Source organism: Asterias amurensis, chromosome 1, assembly GCF_032118995.1.
Source record: "Asterias amurensis chromosome 1, ASM3211899v1".
Taxonomy (NCBI): Eukaryota; Metazoa; Echinodermata; class Asteroidea; order Forcipulatida; family Asteriidae; genus Asterias; species Asterias amurensis.
In genome coordinates, this window is record NC_092648.1 from 15,712,923 (window position 1) to 15,734,432 (window position 21,510).

Below are 21,510 nucleotides of genomic sequence, written 5' to 3' on the forward strand. Positions count from 1 at the left end.
TGAATCAGTCAACATTTAGCAAGGTGACGGCGGGTGACAACCGAATCTCTAGTCGCAGTGTTCCCAAACAGACACCAACCCTCACAATTCTGAGAAAAGATTCAATTTCTCAAACTCAAATATTTCTGAGTGAAAAATATCCAAACCCTATCAGGGCTGTATGCTTCGTTTTTTGAAAGGGCAAGGGCACCAAGGCATTTTTTTCTTGGTATAGGGCACCCTATGATGCAATTGCAAATTTGTACTGGAGCATTTCAAGGGCACCAAGGGGACACGGAGGCAATCGCCTTTGTTGCCTGTGTGAAGTATCAGGCCTGCCCTATTTACCTCAAAGGGAATCCTTTTTTTAAATTGCTTTTTACAATCAACAGCTGCAGTGGTTCTCCTGAAGTGAATTTTTATGGTCACCCATTTTGAGGGTATTTACCAGTGTATGGCCCTTCCTTTAAGAAATACAATTTCCATAAGACATTAGTTTCTGCATAGGCTTCAAAACCTCTTCCTCTCTGTATTTGCACAGTGAGTCTTTAACTTTTTCTGCGCTCATTATGCGTCCTGAGTGCCTGCATCTGTTCCAAGATTTTGTTCACATTGTGCATACAGATTGTAATCAACATTTTAAGTAACACTCTTCATGCGAGTGACCAATACTAGCGTAGAAACCAATTAAAAAGAGATAAGTCAAAGAGCACACACTCATTTTCCTTGGAAATTGGAAATAAATTAAATCGTTCTCTAAAAACCATGCATTGGTTACAATGAGGCTGGCTTATGAGAATGCCAAGTATCTAGTATCAAGTATCTAGAAATTTTCTAATTCTCTAGAAAAATTTGGGTTGATATTTCTTCCCTTTTAAAAACAAAACCATTTATTTATTACCAATCAATCTCACGCAAGTAATGTTAAGATAAAAAAAACTATATTAAATCCTGGGTTTATTATAGCTGTTCAGCGGTAATTTTGCCCACAAAATTTTGTTCAGCAAGAAATGAGTGGGGAACCAGTCAAGGCAAACCTCAATACACGGTATGTTGGCTGGTAAACCAAAATGACGTGCAAGTTTTTGTGTTTACATGCTTTATGAAATTGGGACGTAGCATGAAAGGTCCCATAATGTCTCTTTAAATACTTAAAATTAAAACTCCTTTTGCACAACTCACTCAAGATGTGTTGATGAAATCAATACTAAGGCATACACAAGATTTCCCTCAGTTACCATGGTTACTATCCACTTCAGTCTAAAAATTGACAAATAGTAATTTGCCTGAGATAAAATTTGTCTCCCCGTTTGCACACAAATGATGTTTCCAGAACCCATGTCTGGACCTTACTGTCATTTATCAGAAGATTTTTTCACAAAAACACTTTAAAGATTACCGAGTGTGTGTACACTGTACATGCATGTGTAAATGCATGAACATGTAATGTAAATGTATGTTGTCAACCGGTAGGCCTATATGCATAAAAGATGAATTTCTTCTCCACTTTATCGAAGTATGTTTTTTTAACTCAATTTTTAGGTCATTTCTCAAAGATTGGGTGCTGCCCCGTGATCAAATTATGTAACCTAACACCTGCATCAATAACTTGGTTTTCTCAAAGAGTGTGCAGTCATAATGTAATAATTCAAAGGTTTTTCTTAAATGGAAGTACCGTATTTCAAAAAAAATTGTTTGTTGCAAGTCCATTGTTTTTCCAAAACATGTTGTGCTTTCTTTGTCAAGTCAGGTTTTCATTGCGACAATGATATTTTCAAATAATATAAAACAATCACTCAAGAAGCTCCAAAAATATTATGAAATGTAAAAACCTTGGGTAGGCACAGGAAAATTGTTCAGCATTCTGACCCGAAGTGGTTCAAACCTTGCAAAACAAAAATAGGTCTACTAAGACCTTTCCATGAATTCCAAATTATAGCCTTGAATGATGTGGCATCCCTTAGAGGCAATTGAGAGTAGTAAACATCCGCTTCGTCTTAAAGGACTGAAGATATTATGCTACTCTATGAACTCATTTCCCTACAGTACCCAGGATTAGTTGAGAGGCAGTGAAATTGACCGCGTCACAACGGGCGGAGCGTCCTATAGGGAATAACAAACCCAGGGAGTTGATTAACTCTACTTGGTTGAGACAAAGAGTTGTTGAACTCCCTAGAAGACGGGTATTTTTTTTTTTTTCCCACCGGTGGGTTTTGTTGATGTTCAGGGTTCCCAGATGGATGGGTTGGAAATCACTGTTAACATCACATAAGTGGCACATAATGTACGGCCTGTTACTTCACTGAGGCAACTAAGGCGATTGCATCCATGCCGGCATGGTCATTGCCTTGGTGCCCTTGAAATGCTCCGACAGTAAAAATTTACAAATGAAAAAAGGCATTGGTGCCTTTGCCCTTTTAAAAACGAAACATTCAGGTCCGCACATTAGGTACAGAGTTTTGTGCCGAGGGATGCAACCAACATGGCAGCTGATTGTTTGCATGCCTTGCCAACATTGCCATGTCATATCAACGACACCAGGCCTTGAATCACAAACAGGCCATGAAGGGCATGCCCTGTTGCCCCTGGTATTGGCCTTGGCGCCCATTCAAAATGTTCCCGTTGTTTTTAAGATTTTCCAATGGAAGTGTCCTTTGCAAAATGAAAATGGCAGTGCCCTTTCAAAACTGAAATGCGAGGCACTATACACGTGTCTCATCTGAAACGCAAGGTGTTTATAACGTTATTAGGAAAGTGTGGTAACGTCACTTGATCGCAGGCTTAATGCACAACACTGTACTTATCCATGTTATGCACTGTACTTGACATAGCATTGAAAGCATGTGTACCTTTGTTTAGCAACGCTTATAAATTTTCAACCAGCATTTGTGTAAATAAGGAAATTAGTATTGCTGCTAAGCTCATAAACCTGTGTACAAGTTTTATGGTTTTTCTATCAACCAAAGGAAATAATTCAGAGTTATAAATAGAAAAATACATTATTAATTTTTGTCTAATATATAATTTTGCTTTGAACAAAGAAAACTTGACAAGAGTGGGACTTGTACCTGTGACCTCAAGAATAACAAGCTAAAGGTTGCGCGGTCAACGTCCAGCTGTAGTCAATTTTCTTTGTTCATTCCAAAATTATTTTAAAATATACCGAGTTAGTTTCAAGTGTAGTTTATTAATACATTACTTTTGATGTAAACACTTACACATTACCGTTAATCAGTTATGCCAAAAACAGTACTGTACCAAAAAAAATAAGTAAAACACGCTGTATTTCAATCATAAGAAAATGCAAACATTTTTGGTTGATAAAAAAAAATAAATAAATAAAATAAAAATGACAAAAAACTTACCTGTAATACAAACTTCTGGTCAATGTGCTTCTTGGCCGTGTTTGGTTGGAAGTCCGGTGATTCCAAGAATCGTAGGAAAAATTCATAAACAAGCTGCAAATGGAAAATGGAAATGAAAGAGAGCGGTCAAGTGGGGAAGGGACAAATACTAGATACTCGGTTTGTTCTCTAGAGAGCAGTGGGGGAAGAAGGCAGTAAGTCAGGCTTGGTTTGAAGGAGGACTTGAAGAACATCTAAGATGGAGGGATGACGTGGTCATCACATGGGTAGGACCGTGTCAACATGGGATGGTGGAATATAGATATCTTAGGCCTAATCAAAATTATGTTTTGTTCGGTCTGAAAAATTGGGGATGGTAGGTAGGGAAACAAAACTATTTTACAGAGAAAAAAAATAATTCTGGATACAAAATTTTCAGATTTAAAAATGCAGTATCATAAGATATCAGGCTTATACTAGTTGTAGCACTTGCTTATAAGGAGAGGGAGTATATTTTTTTCGTTGTTTTATTTTTGTTTACTTCATCACGAGATGCAAATCATGGAGATATCAGTGAATTTTTCTTGATTTTTTGTTAAAGGTCCTTTGAGATACAGCTTCAGCTTATTAATTTTTTTACTTTTAAAATAAAACACTATAATATGTCTTCACATTAGAAAATTAAAGTGAGGTATTCCAACGAGTTAATTAACTCCCAATAATCAAACTGTCCAATCGCCCTGCAGAAATTTCATCAAAATTCATGGGGTATGTTTGAGTGAAATAGGAATTTGTTAGGAATTTTGTGCACATTATTAGCCTTGTTGATTATGGTGGCTCCAAGTCCAATTTCCTTTACTTTAAAGGCAATGGACACTGTTGGTAATTACTCAAAATAATTATAAGCATAAAACCTTTCTTGGTGACGAGTAATGGGGATAGGTTGATGGTATAAAACCTTGTGAGAAATGGCTCCCTCTGAAGTGACGTAGTTTTCGAGATGGAAGTAATTTTCCACAAATTTGATTGCGAGACCCCAGATTTAGAACTTGAGGTCTCGAAATCAACCGTCTTAACGCACACAACTTCGTGTGACAAGGGTGTTTTTTTACTTTCATTATTTTCTCGCAAGTCGGATGACCGATTGAGGTTAAATTTTCACAGGTTTGTTATTTTATGCATATGTCGAGATACACCAACTGTGAAGGCTAGTCTTTGACAATTACTAATAGTGTCCACTGCCTTCAACTATCTCAGAAAAAAATATTTCTCTGGAGAATTGGTATGAGAACGAATTTCATAATTTGTGAGCTTTCAATATGAAACTACTCATTACTGTTTGGAATGCCAGAGTGCTCTTTACAAACGGAACAGTAATGGAGGTATTACATCTGCTGACGTAAATGAACGTCCCTTCCCTGTTTCAAAAATCCTTTTGAGCTTTTTTGATGGATCTGGGATGTCATTATAAAAGGAAATTGCTAACTTTGTGTGTTTTACCATTTCATGACGCGTGGCGCCTGTCATCCATTTTGGAGTTTAACCAAATTGCAGAAAAAGGTAAATGCGCATTGTGCGGGGTTGCCTTCTGCGTCACTGCCATTATTTTTGGTCAGCTGGACTGCTTTTGCAAGTAGTTACATATATCCTGGTTCAAAACAACTACAAGTCAATAAAATTGCGGTACTTTCCCAAACAATAAAAATTTGACTGAGCAAAGTTTTACACAATTTTTTCGAAATTGTATTTAAAATCCTCTAAGCTAGAGAGTGACAAAGAGGAACAGGTTGGTGACCAGCAAATTAACACAAATTGCAAACTAATCCCCTGTCAAAAAAAAAAAAAAAGCCACCCCAAAACAGATGCGCAATACTGAGGCAGAACAAACAATCATCCATTGTTCTCTAATCTACATACTCATTCATCACTGTAATGATGAACGCCATTCAATTAGAGCTGCCCAGATTGACAGTACTACAAATACAATCAACTCAAGATTAAAATCTCTTCACTTTGGTACAATGAAAGGAGCTGTTGATACAGCTCATTATGCTCCCACCTCCATCTCTAGTCAACATCTTAATAATGCCCATTTCTCTGAATTCTTTGGTGTACACAGGATGCAAATCAACCCATTATAACTGATGGGGTGTGACATATACAACTTGTAAGATGTGCGCTTGCATCATATGAAATTACAAGTCATAACTCACGGTGTTGACTCGAATGGGGAAAGGGTTTCCTGCTGTATGAACTGAGAGCACCAAATTGTCAACAACAAAAAATCTTCGAAGTGTGGAGGTGATTGTGGGGGAAGTCAACAGGGCCTAGTTTGTTTGAGGATTGAGGGAGGGCAAACAACCGGAATTCCGCTGCAATCACCTTGTATTAGCGCGAGAAAGAAAATTTGGACATACACTTGCAATTCCCGTTTGGCATACATGTATTGTGAGTAAGTGCAAAGGCAAAAATAGAACAGCAATTTGTTTGAGTAAACACAAATGAGATGATTTTTCTCAGGACTTCATCCGGTGTAAAATTTTTGTTTGGCCTTGAGGGCGATTTTGAGATGTTATTAACTTATAATTGGGAAGGAAACAAAATCTGCAGATAGAAAAATAAGAAAATCTTTCACCTGTAGGTGTGGCCAAGCCGCTTCTAATGTCGGCTCATCTTCTTCAGGGTCAAACTCGGCACCGCTGGGGTTTGAAGGTGGGGGCAACGTTCGGAACATATTGATTGAAAACTGTAAATTAGTACAAAACACAAACATAGAAATTAATGAAAACACATTTCTGAAATTATTTGTAAATTTTTCAAAAAACTGTTTCTTAAAGATGCTATGTCAGATTTTTGGCCAATTTGACCCAAAAACTTTGATTTCAAATTCAATAGGTATTTTGAAGGGGGTCAAGAAAGTTACAAGCTTTCATTTGAGCCATTGCTCGAAAAAGTCCGCCAATTATTAGTAGCAGTGAAATAAAGTGCTCAAAATTAGTAGGGATCCCGACAATATACCACGTGACCAATTCTTATGTGTTTTATAAGAAACGTTTTAAACTTTTGTCATGACAATTAAAAGTAAAAGTTAAACTTTTTTTTGTTAGAGCGGGTGATACTCTTTGAAACAGCATTCACTAAAAAAAATATTTTTTTTTTTAAATGTTTGGGGCCAAAAATCTGACATAGCATCTTTAATTGTGATTTTGAATTCGTAAAGTTTAAAAGGGTACTTAAAATGTATAATGCCAAACCTAAATAAAATATGGAAAAACAAGAAAGAAAAAAAAACCCTTATAAAAGTTTTCTGAGAAAATGAATGTTCCTTTTTGTCAAAAAAGCTTTTAAGACTACGTTTGATAAATAAAAATGCAAAAGCCACATTGGGTGCATGCGATTAGCTTCCCTGGGTCGACCGTGCAGTGCTCACTCGGCTGAGCTAATCGAATAATCACAATTGCCCTCTCGTGGTGACGTCATGCACCTCGGGCCAGCCCCAAGTGACCCACCCACTCCACAAGCAGGGCACTGGGGGCTGACCCCGTTGAGCCTCTGGAATGACGTCAAGCTATTTAAATGTACCGGGGGCAGACCGGAGTTGACCCAGGGAAGCTAATCCAACACTCCCTCATTTTGTAAATCATTCAGAAAACCTGTCTACATTACTTTTTTTTCCACAGGCTAGGTGTATTATTGAAATAAAATAAAGTGAGCACTTATACAAAATTTGAAGAGATCCCATGCACAAAATGACATCTTTGCATTATTAACAAACTGTATAAAATATTAAAATGGTTGTTGAAAAAAAAAAGGTCATCTTGTATTCAGATAAGACATAAGGTCGTAGGCCCCAGGTGTTTTGTAATGCATGTAAAACCATAGAGCTAGTGTAAACAAAGTCCAGTTCATAGCGTTAGAAAGAAGACAACAGATTGTCTCCAATCTGTTATCGTGGTATAACAAAACAATTGTTGACCGCCATGATGGGATCCGTGGTGTTTTGTAAACCCTCAAGGGGGGAAAATGGCAGCAGATGCAAAGCCTTGGGTGCCTTTTGCCCCAGAGGGTTTACAAAACAACACAGACCCCATCTTGACAAACCACAATTGTTTTGTTTTAACACAGTAACAGATTGGAGGCAATCAGTTTTCTTCTTCCTAACATAATTAACTGGACTTTTTACATGCATTAAAAAAACACGCAGGATCTCTGGCTTTACGTCACATCTGAACCTGTGATAACTTTTCTTTACAAAACGGTTTATAAATAAATGACTTGTCAAGAATGCAAAGATGTCACATTGTGCATGAGTTATTTTCATTTTCCGTAAGGTTTACATCTGAGACGGTGACAAAGTGGTGTCAATACAGAAGATGGGATATCCAACAGACAGCTCCTGGGGTCGATTTCATAAAGATAGTCCTAACTAAGGATTAGTCCTAAACAGTGTTGTAGCTAGATAAATTTTAGTGGTGGGCTCTAATCCAATTTAGTCCACCAAGGGCGAGCAACAAAATGATTAATGTTTAAACATGTTAGTTATAGGGGGCATCGTTGCTGAAGTGCAATCTGGGGGTAATCTGTGCTGGGCAGCACAGTGTATTTTGCTTAGAATGCTGGCTGCAATGCTGGTTCTAGAACTCTTTACTAACCCGAGATCTTAACTCTTAGTGAAATCCATCTCTGGCTATTTTTGTGCAGCCTAGCTTCCCCCTCACAGAACCCTTACCATTTTAACAGCTTCTGGATAAATAGGCTCTGTTATAACGCTCCTCTGATGGGTGACAAACTCCACCAGCTCGTTCAGAGCGGCTCGTTTGACCTCCTTCCATTTCAGGTCACTGAGTGGGTCTGATATAAAGTCAAAGACCACGCTGCACTGCTGCAGTTTCTGGGTGAACAGGTCTTCTCTCTCTGCTGGGGTGGCATCTGCAAAGGGATGGAAAATATAGAGAAGAAACCTTCATGAAAATAAACATACAAATATTTTCATTATTTTTGAAATAATTTTTCAGATAATAAATTGTGACATAGAAAGGGTCAAAGGTCATGGCTCATAAAAACCCCAAATCCAATGTATAATTAAATTTTTGTTTTTGGTACATTTATTTTTTACCAGTTGACTGTATTATTCTTGAACTTTATAAATGACCTGTACAAAGGTTGAACCTTGGGTGATATAGGAAACAACATTCTCCCCCAGCCTTACCCTGTCCAAACAATGCCTTTGTCATTGTTTTTGTGAGTCTATTTTATCTTGTGCAACGCATGCCAAATTTTGTATTTTACCTGTTTATATTTTGGGAGGTGTAAAATCAATAAAAAATAACAATCATACAGAAGACAGCTAACTTAATAAACAAGTACAAGTAGCAGGACACTTGCAACAGAGCGAGATCTGCCAGAGCTTGTAGTGAATGTCAGAAATATTTATCGAAAAACATGGCAGCCGAAAAAGACTGGATAACCTCTTGACCCCTGTTACTGTTATTCAGTGGACTGCTTGACTGCACAGTCGGCCTTGAATCACAATTACTTTCACTGCACACAACAGTGCATTATTCAGGGATACACGTACCATACAGGTGTGTTGGATGTGACGTGTGTACCCGCAGTGGCATGCTTACAATTACATACCAGAATTCAATTATTATTCAATCATTATGACATATGAACAGGCCTGTTTGCTTTGGTTTTTCGAAATGGCAAGGGCACCAAGGCATTTTCTCTTTGGTAAAGGGCTCCCTATAAGGAAATTGTTAAGTTCTACTCGAGCATTATAAGGGCATGAAGGCATTGACACTGGGACATGGAGGCAAACCCTTGATGACTCCATGAATGATCAGGCCTGATGTCAAGTTCAATTTACATGTAGAATAATTTTAGAAAAAAAACCTTTGACTATACATGAACAATTTCGCATTTTTACATGCATGCTGCAGAATTCCTGAATACTTCATGACCATCTATAGAGCTTTACAGTCCTTGCTTACAATACATTATACGAATGTACATGTACACCAAATGTATTAGAGGAATTTGCAAAACAACTTTGAAAAACAAACCAGTGTCAAGTTTTCTGACGCACAAGTACACAGTGCATTTCATGCAGTTCTAAGGTCGAGACCTTGCGGTTGCACTATGACAATAATCAGATGTTTGTTTTTTGCTTTTCTTTCACAATATTATATTTCCCCTTCTGAAGAGCCCGGGTTCAGGTATAATGTCTACACTAGAGCGATTGCTGAAAGTCAAGGGTGTCAATGGTTAGTCAATGGCCGGGTTTCTTCCCTGTTTTTTTTATGCGGGGTCATCATTGGTGCATAATGTTGTTATCTAAAGCACTGCTCCACCATGCTTCATGTTATGAGATTGTTATTGATTCATTCTGCTCCTGTGTGGGTTTTCAATCAAGAAATACAGCATGAAAAAAACCTCTGATTCAGTATGGGACAGTTGTACTATGTAGGCCTACGTACATGTACATGTATACTTGTACTAAAGTAACAGGTTGTGTGACTTTGGGATCACTTACTGTTCATACATGTAGTACTCTGCTATTGCTTTTTTGAACAGGAAGAACAAGTGTATCATGTGTGTAAAATAAGGCCATGTAATAAAAAATACATTTAAAAACATGCATGTAGCATCTCCAATTGGCTGGGGAAAAAAATGCCCCGACCTAACATTTTTCTCAATTTTTGTCTTAAAAAACCTCATTAACAAATACTGTAGAAACTAAAGAACACTTGGCACAACCAATGAAAGGGTGAATTGACCGTTACATCTCAAATTCATCGCTCCTACGTTGCGGTGATAACCAAATGGAAGTTGACTACTAATACCGACTTGGAACCAAGACTGCAAGTAGCATGGTGCTCATCATGCATTGACAATTGCTCCGTATTGAAGTACCCCATACATTTATGTTGTGTTAGTCTGGGTGCAAGCCTATTTGCGCAAGCGCTACCTGCATAGTGACTGCAGGCAATGCAGTGGATGGTTTATTGAACTGGCCAATTGGAGAGGTGAAAGATCAATAAATCTCTCTTCCCCCACCCCCCCCCCACACTCAGCAAACATTGAAAAGGAAGGATGTTAAACCGATGACCTGACCCGACCAATTTCCAGTTGATAATGCTCATAGAAGCTACATGTTTGTAGACAAGGATCTTCAGCATATTACCTTAAGATTCCAAGAAAAATACTTAAACTGTTAGCATGATTATTTTGTAAAAGTGTTTGACAACAAGTGCATCTTCTGCTTTAATGTTCTTCCTTATCTCAGATCCTTAGATCTTCTAACCTTTAACTAAATTTGTCTCGACTGGCTTACACTGGACATTTTTAATGCCCAGAGTGCCCTTTTTCCAGTATAGTTGGGCAACTTACATGTATTTAAATATTCAACCTGTTGTAGCATGCGCAGACATGCACTAACTATGCTACTTTTTGTTTCTCCCACACAATGAGGAAAAGAAGGGATACTTGAAAGGGTTTGTTGCGTAACCTCTGATTTAAGACATTTGTCTTTTTAAACAAAAGTGGCTTACAACTTATAAGCATGGATAGGCTGCCAACGTTGTTTATCATTGCATTATAGCTAAGGCTTAGAGCGACAGAGTGCACGAGCGTACGTACCAAATGTTTTTTTTTAACAATAACCTTTAAAACTTTCCCATCTACATTGTAAGCTGCAGACAGTACACTAACAAACACATGCTATCCATTCAAGGAGACGTTAGAAGTTCAACATTTAGTAGGAGCATAAATTGCAAATCCGCTCTACAGGGTAGACGCGGTGAAGATTCTTCACACTGTCGGCTGCCATGTTTCCAGACTCAAAATTTTGATATTGGATGTCACAATTTACATTTGGCAATCTCGGGGAGTTGAGACGTGGCAAATGTCAAACTGTGCAAACGAACGCTGGGATTAACAAACCTTGACATTTGTTGGCAACAACTGCACGTTCCTTCCTTCCCTTTTGTCACTGTTTGTATATTTTAATTGTTCTAAGCATGCATTGGAACCAATCAGTGGTTTACAACACACACTAAAGAATCACCACCTGGATAGTAGTATTTAACAATATATTTGAACTGAAAATTTGAGTATGTTTTGAAATAAAAATTAACATTAAACAATTCTCACTTTGTTTTGAACTCCACTTTAAAATTAGCGCATTCCTCAGACATGGTTTGGAGGTTTGACAGAGCGCAATCGCACACACACTCCTTAAAAACGATTGACTGTTCAAGCCAAGAAAATTGTTTTGAATCAGCTGTTACTTCTTTGACTTTGTTTTCAATGCCTAGAAGACCGTATCTGCAAAATGCATTTGTAAGAAGTTGACATTATTGATGACAACATGAGTACAAACGAATTGGGTTATTTTTTATGAGTGTCAAAAGAAAAAAAAGATAAGAAATCCAAACACAAAACTGTATTAATGATTTAGCACTTAACTGTTACCGAGTGCCTCAATGTCAAACCTAATGATTCTTCATCCATTTAGCAGTCACAATGTCCACGTACATGTATTTTAACTTGTGCTGTTGTGCAATCAATTGCCAACAATATTTGGTTTGGCAACAGTATTCAAAAGATGCCATATGGCATATGGCATGGTATGTACCATGATGGAGTGATCAGAACGAAGCAGACAGAATTTGGAAAGGCAGCCCAATAACAAGGACATGAAAAGAAAAACACACCCAAACAATCTGATGTTCTTTACTTCATGCTATGTATAAAAGTAAAACAAGTGACATATTGCACTTGCCTATGATACAAAATCCACCACGCACAGTGAATTACACTGTACATGTGTGCATTTGTAAGATGGACGACTACTACAGTGTGGGTCGTCCAGGGTGCTCTTTGTGATTGACGCAGGGAGGGCAAAGGCCACTTTCTTTTCAACCAATGTATACCTGTCCAGAGTTTGCCTAATTGTTAGGTAAATAAGGTTCCTCTCACTCTCTTGGTTACCTCCTTAAAGGATGTAACCTCTGAGGGTCAATTGATCTTAAGTCCCTCTCCTTGTTCTCATTATCGATGGGTTAGCAGCTACAATAGAGAAGGGGATAAAGAGAAACATGTTTTGCCATTCATGACTCTTGAATCATGTGTGCTGAAAAGGACCCATTTGAGAGCACCCGTTCTTGAACAGGTGCCCCAAGGTCGAACTCGGTTTTGTGACGCACTCATTTTGCAATAAATACACTGTAGTCCTCATAAAAGTGGGGACAAACTACACTTCTCTCACCTCACAGTGATAGTATTGTGTGTGTGGTACCATTAAATTAGAACACTCTGGTGGAAGAAATTGCAATGCAATCAATTTACTGATGCAACTTTTTTTTTCAATTGAAGTGTAATGCAAACGGGTGCATTGCCGGCCTACATGTACATCATGTACATCATGTACATGTACCAGAGTACACAAGATGTAGGCATAACGCTTTGTACAATGTACAGTACATGTAGTTAAGACTCTAACTGCATACATATTTTGTAATCCTTTTACTTCTAAATAATGAATGTTTTTAAGTTTCATCGCTTCTTCCCTATGTACTTTCCAATTTAAAAACAAGTGGATTTTGTGTATTTGCTTACTAAATTGGAAATAAAAATAAAAATGTTAAAACATTGATATTAATTCAAACGGCCTGTACATCATGTTACCCTGTATGTTAAAGTACTCTTTACTTTTTCACCTGCAACATGTGTACTTGCTGTGGCGCCCTGTGCTTGCTGTGGTGCCCTTTGCAAATTCAAACACAAGCTAAAATTGTCCTGATAATGTAGAAGTGCCCACTTACCAGTAAGGGAAACTACTGTGCCCCTTTATCAAGGCCTGTGTACGTATTGCACAAATTGTTGTCTTTTCCTGTAGGACACTCCCTTTAAAGGAACACGTTGCCTTGGATCAGGCGAGTTGGATGATAAAAAGCGTTTGTAACCGTTTGTTATAAAATGCATATAATTGGAAAGATGTTGTAAAAGTAGAATACAATGATCTACACAAATATGACTCCAAATTGCGTGTTTTTCCTTTTACTGTGTGAACTAACACGGTCGGCCGTTTATGGCCAACAGTGTTAGTCGACGAGGTAAAAAGAAAACCACGTTATTTGGAGTCATATTTGTGTAGATCATTGTATTCTACTTTTACAACATCTTTCTACCCATATGCATTTTATAACAAACGGTTACTGAACGCTTTTCAAAGACCAACTCGACCGATCCAAGGCAACGTGTTCCTTTAAGCAAGACACAGACCCTTGTCACAACAAAACCCTTGTCAGAACAAACACGATCCAAATCATGGATGAATGAAGATTTATGGCTGCAGGATGTAGCAGGAGTCTATCATTGAGTCCCTACATGTACTTTTTCAACAGAGCTTCTTGTATTTCAGGTGAACATATTAACAAACATTTTTCTTAATTAGGTTTGATGATTTACTGTCAGGAAAAATACCGGATTGTGTGGAAGCAACTTAAATGCTTCAATTCCACATGACAGTATGTGAGTTACTATGTGTTTTTCTACTTTAAAAGTACGCAAAAATAATATAATGCATTTAAGCAATGCCCATTATTGCATGAACAAAAAAAACACCAAAAGAAACGAATAATGAAAAACGACACAGTTAAGGACATGGGTAGAGTGTACATTGTTTGTATCCTTGCACAGTTTGCGCGTATTTAATCAGCTTTGGATACTTCCCATTGCACAAACATTTTACATTTATTCTTCTGCATCAATCCTATTATTTTCTATCATTGAAGCATGTACAGCTTTTAAAAAGCAAAATTACTTGACTAGCTGAATTCAATGGCTTTTAAAAAACGGTTAAAGGGAAGGTATATGTTTGAAAATGACTCTTAAAATTAAGAGCAACTTTTGGTTCAGAAGCCTACAGCAGCTTCCGATAGTATAAAGCATTTTGAAAAACATTTCCTTGGGTTATGTAAAAATACATCAGTTTTTATGCCCCAAAATTTAGATCTGAGTAGTGTTACTGTAGTACATGTAGGCTTACATGTAGTAACGCTTTTCAGAAAGTGTACTCCTGTTTTAGGCAATCTTCTTTCTGCGTGGACATATTATCTCAAAAACACGTCCGGCCAGCAAGAAATTTTCACACATACATGTAAGTTTTATTGTATCATATAGGCCCTACATGTACATGTATTGTGTCTACATTTATGTAGAGTTGAAGCAATCAAACGGTTCCGGAAAAAAAACTCAAGGTATACTTGTTTACTTACAAGTGTTTTCAAATACAGGTTATAATAATGACTGTGATAACAGGTATCAACATTTTATCATCTCCAAAGTTGCTGGTACTATAAATCCAGACACAGATCAAAGGGTGAGGTTTCATTTATTGTCAAATCAAAATCATTGTATGGGTAAACAATTCCCTTGCTCCTTTACCTTGTTGTTTGGGGAGAACTTGAAATAAAAAGTAATAAAAAAACATTTACCCCTCAAACAAATTATCCTGTTAAAATCAAGCAATAAAAACAAAACTTTTTAAGTACTGTACACTGTACATCAGTAAGTGTTCATCATAGGGGCAAATATCAATGAAAATGACAATTTCTTAGAAACCATCAAGAATTATCCATCCACAGCCAAGATGTTCGAAAGGCGTAACATTTTATCTTTGTCATCAAAGAAGCAATCTCACTTGTTTCATTAGATTTGATTTCAGTTGTGGTGCCCTCCCCCCAAAAAAAGTTCCACACACATATAAAAGGAGACATTAGAGACTCTGGTGGCAGCAGACATAAAGGTCTTTGTATGCGCATGTGCGGCTCTGAGCTTGCATGCACATGCTCAGTATTGTGCGCATACGTGTAGGTCTGAGCACGAACAAAACTGGCTAGAACTGTGTAAAAGGAACATCCAGAAGTCTCCATTTGAAGTTTACAGAATTGAAGCCATGCCCCTCAAATTAGAGGAATTAAAAAAAAGTAATTTTTAATGCTGTGCCCTTTTGATATTCAAGTTTCAGGCATGTTACCCTTCACCAGTATACAGGTTAGGTTCAATTCCTCTATGCAGTCAACAAAAACTGACTTCCAAATTTCCATGTGGACCTCTATTGTAAAAAAAATTATCCAATAAACCTTCCCATATTCCTGCAAAGAAATAGCAGGAGTATGAATAAAAAAATATTGCAATTTTGTAAGAGTCCCGGGGACTCGACACAGCACAATTAGATTACGAAGCAGTAAATATCTGTGTGAATAAAAGCCAAATACAATCCAGAACCCCCTGTCAATGACAACTTCAACTAAATGCACTAGTGAAAGAGAAACCATGAAAAGACGATGGCCCTCATTGCTTTCAAAGCTGTTACGACTCCTTCGTTAATTTTCACAGCTTTCTCTTTGCCAGCTTCAAAGAATGCAACTTGCCCTGATGACTACAGTGTATAATTTTTGTGCATTTGCAGACCGTGAATTATTCTAATAAAATTTTTACGACTTCCTCGTACCTGCAGACAATGTTGAGTTGACCTTTTTGAGTAACCAAAGTACACTCTAAAAACCACAAAGAATTCCCTGGTGTATTTGCATAACGAGATAGAAAATAAGTTCAGTTCGAAATATAATCTTTAGGTGTTAACAACTAAGTATTAACTTTTAACTCTATGATGTGCATTAAATGTATAATTTCTTCCTCCAAACACACAGTATGCTGGTTGGTATTAATTCAATAAAATTACATGTAATGGTACTGTGTACATGTACATGTACATGTAGACCCATTGTACATAATGCACAAGTGGATGTCAAGTGTATAACAAACCCCAATAAGCAATCAACCTTTCAACTGTCCCAAACCAGTATTACATGTATGTTTTCCATTTATTAGGCTACAAGTACATGTAGATTTCCACTTTGAGGCCTGAGACACAATGAAAACTGTTGGGTACTCATGTACATATATATGTACATGTAGGTATGCATCATGAAATGCACTCCATCCCTTTCATGAGCACATGACTGGGTTATGTTCATTGCGCTCGAGCACAGTATGTTGCCTTTTACTATTAAACCAGCATTGCATATCATTCAGATTCTAATCTATTTTCGGACATTTCAGCGGGATTTTTGGCTTGACGGTTGCACCTTTGACATTTATCCCCGATAACCAAGTATGGGGTTTTCGTCTACTAAAGCACTGGCACATCCCATGAACTTGCAGAGGTTGTGACCCTGGATCAAACACAGTCAAGAACAAAATCCTACAGAGATTGTTGGCTCCGATTCAAAAAAGGAGCCCATTTAGGAAAAACAAACCAGCAAAAAACACTAGGGAGACACAGATGTCATTTGTACTGCCGTAGCATCCATGATGAGTGGCATTATTGCATGATCAAGGTACCAGTCTAATGTTTATTGAACATGCCTGTATTTATGTAGGAAAGTGGACCGCAACATTTAACGGCATCGGGGTACCAGACGAATGTTTATTGAGGCTGTACATAACTTGTCTAGTGGCTTCAACACGTAGAATCAGATAAGTTGTCCCGGCAAACATTCCTGCATGTACCACAAGCTATCTGGGTTGCCCCCTTAAAGTCCATACAGTCCATGCTATGAAAATACACAACACTGTTCATGTAAGCACCACTAGACCAGTGTTGTAGTCACGGTGGGCGGTGCCGGGCGGGCCTGCCAAGTACGAACAAACTTTGCCAAGCACTCTCGGCAAAATACACTGTGCTGCCCAGTGACAGATTTACCCAACTTCAGCAATGATGGCCTCATATTCAAGCGTTAATATTTTGGTTACAAGCGCTTGCCCTTGGTGCACTTAATTTTGATTTATAGAGCCCACCACAAAAATTGGTCTAGCTACAACACTGCACCAGACCTACAAAAACATGTAAACATAGAGTGATGCTGCAAATTTTATCCACCAGCAAAAAGAGCTACTCAAACTACATTGAAGCTTTGACCGAATTAGTGGTTACAGGTACACGGCTACAGCTGGATCGCCACACCAATACACTAAGCCGTAGTTATAACTGCCTATTAGGAAACAGCCTAAGTTTAACTGATGCAATTTATTTGTTGCAAATTTGTGACATCAAAACTTGTATCGCATTCGCATGAAGTTTGAGCCTGGCTTTATTGTGTGATTCTCATGAATGATTTATGTGTGCATGACTACCCACCTTTGTTATTACAACCTCCAATAAAAATACAGCATTTCGTTCCTTTAATTGGCTATTGTCATTTGATACATTCTATGTTTATGTTGTTTTTATATTTTTTACTTTTGGTAATGACTTTGGTAATGACTGAAATGAATTGATCCCAAGAAGGGTATCTCACCATGGATTTTAAATGCATGGCTATGGAACATGTACACATGGATCCCCTGTAAGCCCGTAATTTTGGTCTGTACAGGGCCCAATTTCATGGCTCTGCTTGGCAGAATTCTGTGCTTACGATCATGATTCCCCGCTTGCGTGCAAGCGCCAAATTTCTGCGCTAGCCTTGTAAGCGTAGAATCCCTAGTAACGCGGAGTACCACCGCGCAGAAGCCAAAATTCGCCGCTAACCCTTGAAATATGCTTGCCGTAAGCATGAAATTCCCTGCTTTCGTAAGCGCCGATTCTGTGCTTACGGTAAGCAGAGCCATGAAATTGGGCCCTGATAGTGGCATTGGTTCTGTTTCCCATGTAAACAAAATGAACTAAACCATCAACACAACAGCTATGTTTATTAACAGTTCATGTTTTCAAATCAAAGACCAGAGCTTCCTATATTTTGACCTAGTACATAGCTAAACTTCAACGTATCCAGAATTCCGCTGCCCGTCTGGTCTCACGTTCTACTAAGCGCAAACACATCACTCCGGTTCTGAAAGAATTACACTGGCTTCCCATCTCTTTTAGAATTCAATACAAGCTCCTCATCACTACGTTTAAAGCAATCCATAGAACATGCCCTAGCTACCTGTCTGACCTCATCATCCCTTATGTACCAGCCCGTCCACTCCGTTCATCATCACAACATCTTCTCACCATACCACCCGTTCGAACTAAATCCTTCGGTTCAAGGACTTTCTCTAGTGCCGCCCCCCAACTTTGGAACTCTCTTCCTGGCTACATCCGCTCTCCACAGAGCATGGAACAATTCAAAACTCTGCTCAAATCCCATTTGTTTTCTATTGCCTTCTGTTCAGTTTAATCCTTTCGCTTGCATTTTGTTAGCGTATTTTTTGTTATTGGTTGCTTTATTGTTTGCCTTTTGTTTTTTGTTAAGCGCATTGGTATTTCTTTCAGTTATGAAATGCGCTATATAAGAATTAGCTATTATTATTATTATTATTATTATTACAATCGCCAAACCAATGTACATGTATAAAGCAGATTTCCTGACTCATAATAAGTTGCCGATGTCTACAAAAGCTGTGCAATCAAAATGCACTAGTCCCAAACCATGTGCTTACATTACATTCCTTTGAGAAAGTCAAGTTTTAATTAGATTATGAGCACTGCAAGGCAAGCGTACAGGAAGAAATGCACACGGAGACGACAATCAAAGACCTACATGTAGTTGATTTTCAATGAAATCCTCCCAGCTTTAGTCTGATGAGGATTGTGCTTTCCTTCAATCATGACCCTGGGATGAGTCTTCTCAGCAATACCATAGTGCCGTCTCTTTCAAAGATTTCTTAAAATCCGAAGCAGACAAATACAGGGCCCTTGTAGAATCTAGACTAAGTCTTATTGCAAGCTGGGGGCTTATCGCTGTAGCACAAAGACTTGGCTTTGTCACATTCCCTTAAGGTGATCCTCGCACTGTCGCTTCCCGGGTCGTAACAGACTTGGGTGTGATCCCTGGCTTAAACAGCAGTTTCATGTTGAAAGTCTTCTGACCGGCAACCCCCCCCCCCCACTCAAGAACAAAGATATTGATAGAATGGGGATACAGCCAACACTATGCCAAAAGATCAGTTGGTCGAGCACCGACATGACAATCCAGAGGTGGAAGGTTCAACTCCTGTTCTAGTAGTCTTGTCTTTGTTCACTCTAGTATTGAATTAGATTGGAATACACTTTCACTGAACTCAGCTTTTCAATTTATTTTGTTTATAAGGGGGGGGGGTCATGACCTTAACATGAATGCAAAAGCATCTTTCCATTTGTACAAACATGTATGATAAACAGGCCAAAACCTTTACATAGAAAACTGCCGCAAATATTGCTTTAATTTCTCCATCATTACTCCATGACTAAAGAGTAGTGCATAATTAACGGTAAATGTATACCGATTGGCGCCAAACGGAACAAAGACGCTCTGGGAGTCTTGGTGATGTTGTTGCCATGACAACCTACCTTTGAGTAGTGGGAGTCTCTGTAGTTCCCTGTTCTTGCTGATGTTAAACCGGGACGAGCCCTGTCTCTTCTCTTTCTTCACCAAGGGCCCCGTGCCCTTTGACCTGGTCAGCTGGGTAGGAGGGGGTACATTTGTTGTGCGATTTCTTGTCTGTAAACGAAGTAACGTAAACTGTCAAATCCAAGTTAAAACACTTCCAGTCATGATCAACAATAATCCATTTTACCACAAAATCTGTGGCCATGAACTGTTAAAACACAATTTTTGCTTAAACAAAATAGTGTACATGCAGTGGCTTGGGCACTGCGCACTGCAGGGAATTTTGCTTCCCCCCATAACAGTTACTTTCTTTGCCCCAACCGCCACCACCCAATTCCAACCTCAGTCTAACCCTGACGACAAAGTTGAATAAATTTAACCCTTAACCATTTTACCCAAAGTTATGCAAGTCTGTGGTAAGTCAGTGCTCTTTAAGCATCAAACATGTTTGTCCCTTTCCGTTAAATTTAAGCTTGTTCCACCCCCAGATTATTAGGTCTGGCGCCACTGCTGTGTGTATCAGAATCACTATCTTGGAAAAAATAAAACAAAATGTGTCAAGCCATTTTTAATAAATTGATTGGCTTGTGTGGCATGGATGTAGTACATGTATGAGCAATGTGAATACATCCACTGTATGTCAGTAAATGAGCACTGCCCAGATCAAAATGTTACGCAAATTGTATCAGTTGCTCAACAAAAATCATCATTCGCTACTAAATATTAGCATTCAGTGTCCAGGCTGTATGCTTCGTTTTTGAAAGGGCAAGGGCACCAAGGCATTTTCTTCTTGGTAAAGGGCACCCTATGATGAAATTGTAAATTTGTACTTGAGCATTTCAAGGGCACCAAGGCAATGACCAGGGGACATGGAGCAATCGCCTTCGTTGCCTCCGTGAAGTATCAGGCCTGCGTAGTGTGCACAAAACATGTTCAGTCCAAATGTTTTGCTATGCAAAGTTTGTGGACGAAATCATTCCCTTAGAATACACTGTTTGTTGTATACGGAATGTTTACTACACACTACGTACTTCACGTCATGTATAGCTTGAGTTCCCACCCTTAAGTTATGAAGGAACCTTCCACTATTATAGGCCCCTACTGATCTAATTATAACCACAAACTATTCACAGAAAGCAGTAAAAGACCATCTCCCAAGCCTAAGTTCTTCACCACATTGTCCAGAGATCAATACTAGGGATTAATACAGGATCCCATTCTATTGTTCCTCTTGGCCTTATGAACAGTGTAGGGTGAATGAGGAACATAACATCCATGCCTGCTTCCTGCCCCGCTGGCACCATGGTGCCAACATCAACATCGTCGCAGTTTAAGTGAGCAAAAGTTTCGAGAAAAAAGTCTATAAATAAATATGCTGCGCTTTGTGTTGACATCAGGGAAAGTTTCTGACAGCCATGTACAATGCGCCTGGTGCATACAGGAATGTGTCAACAGTCAGTGAAGGATAAATGTCATTCATGTACATTGCAAATAGTAATTCAGCTGGAGATTATTTGTGTGAATGTACACCACTCAATGATTGCACCTGGCGGCAGACATGCCTGATCAAAACAAACTGACTCATTGGACTTGAAATTGGCAATAGCACCCACAGCAATTGCCATGGTGGTGCCCTGTGCTTTTGCTGTACTTTAGTGCCCTTTGCAAAGTTCCGAAACAGGTTTAAATGTTCCTCACAGTCACACAGAAGCCCCCCTAATCAGCAGAACATTGCAGTGCCCCTTCAACTTTCAAGAATGAAATCC

The 21,510-nt window shown here is 38.5% G+C and overlaps 1 protein-coding gene across 3 annotated transcripts in view; it reads right to left on the reverse strand.

Annotated features, from left to right (window-relative positions):
- Positions 1-21,510, reverse strand: part of LOC139947296 (serine/threonine-protein phosphatase 2A 56 kDa regulatory subunit delta isoform-like) — a 59,077-nt gene that overhangs the window by 23,966 nt on the left and 13,601 nt on the right. For all 3 annotated transcript variants that reach the window (XM_071945208.1, XM_071945194.1, XM_071945200.1), the window contains exons 3-6: positions 19,705-19,855; positions 8,053-8,252; positions 5,959-6,069; positions 3,345-3,437 (exon numbers count right to left, since the gene is read on the reverse strand). In XM_071945208.1, coding sequence (XP_071801309.1) covers positions 3,345-3,437; positions 5,959-6,069; positions 8,053-8,252; positions 19,705-19,855 — 555 coding nt within the window. The remainder of the gene's footprint in view (positions 1-3,344; positions 3,438-5,958; positions 6,070-8,052; positions 8,253-19,704; positions 19,856-21,510) is intronic.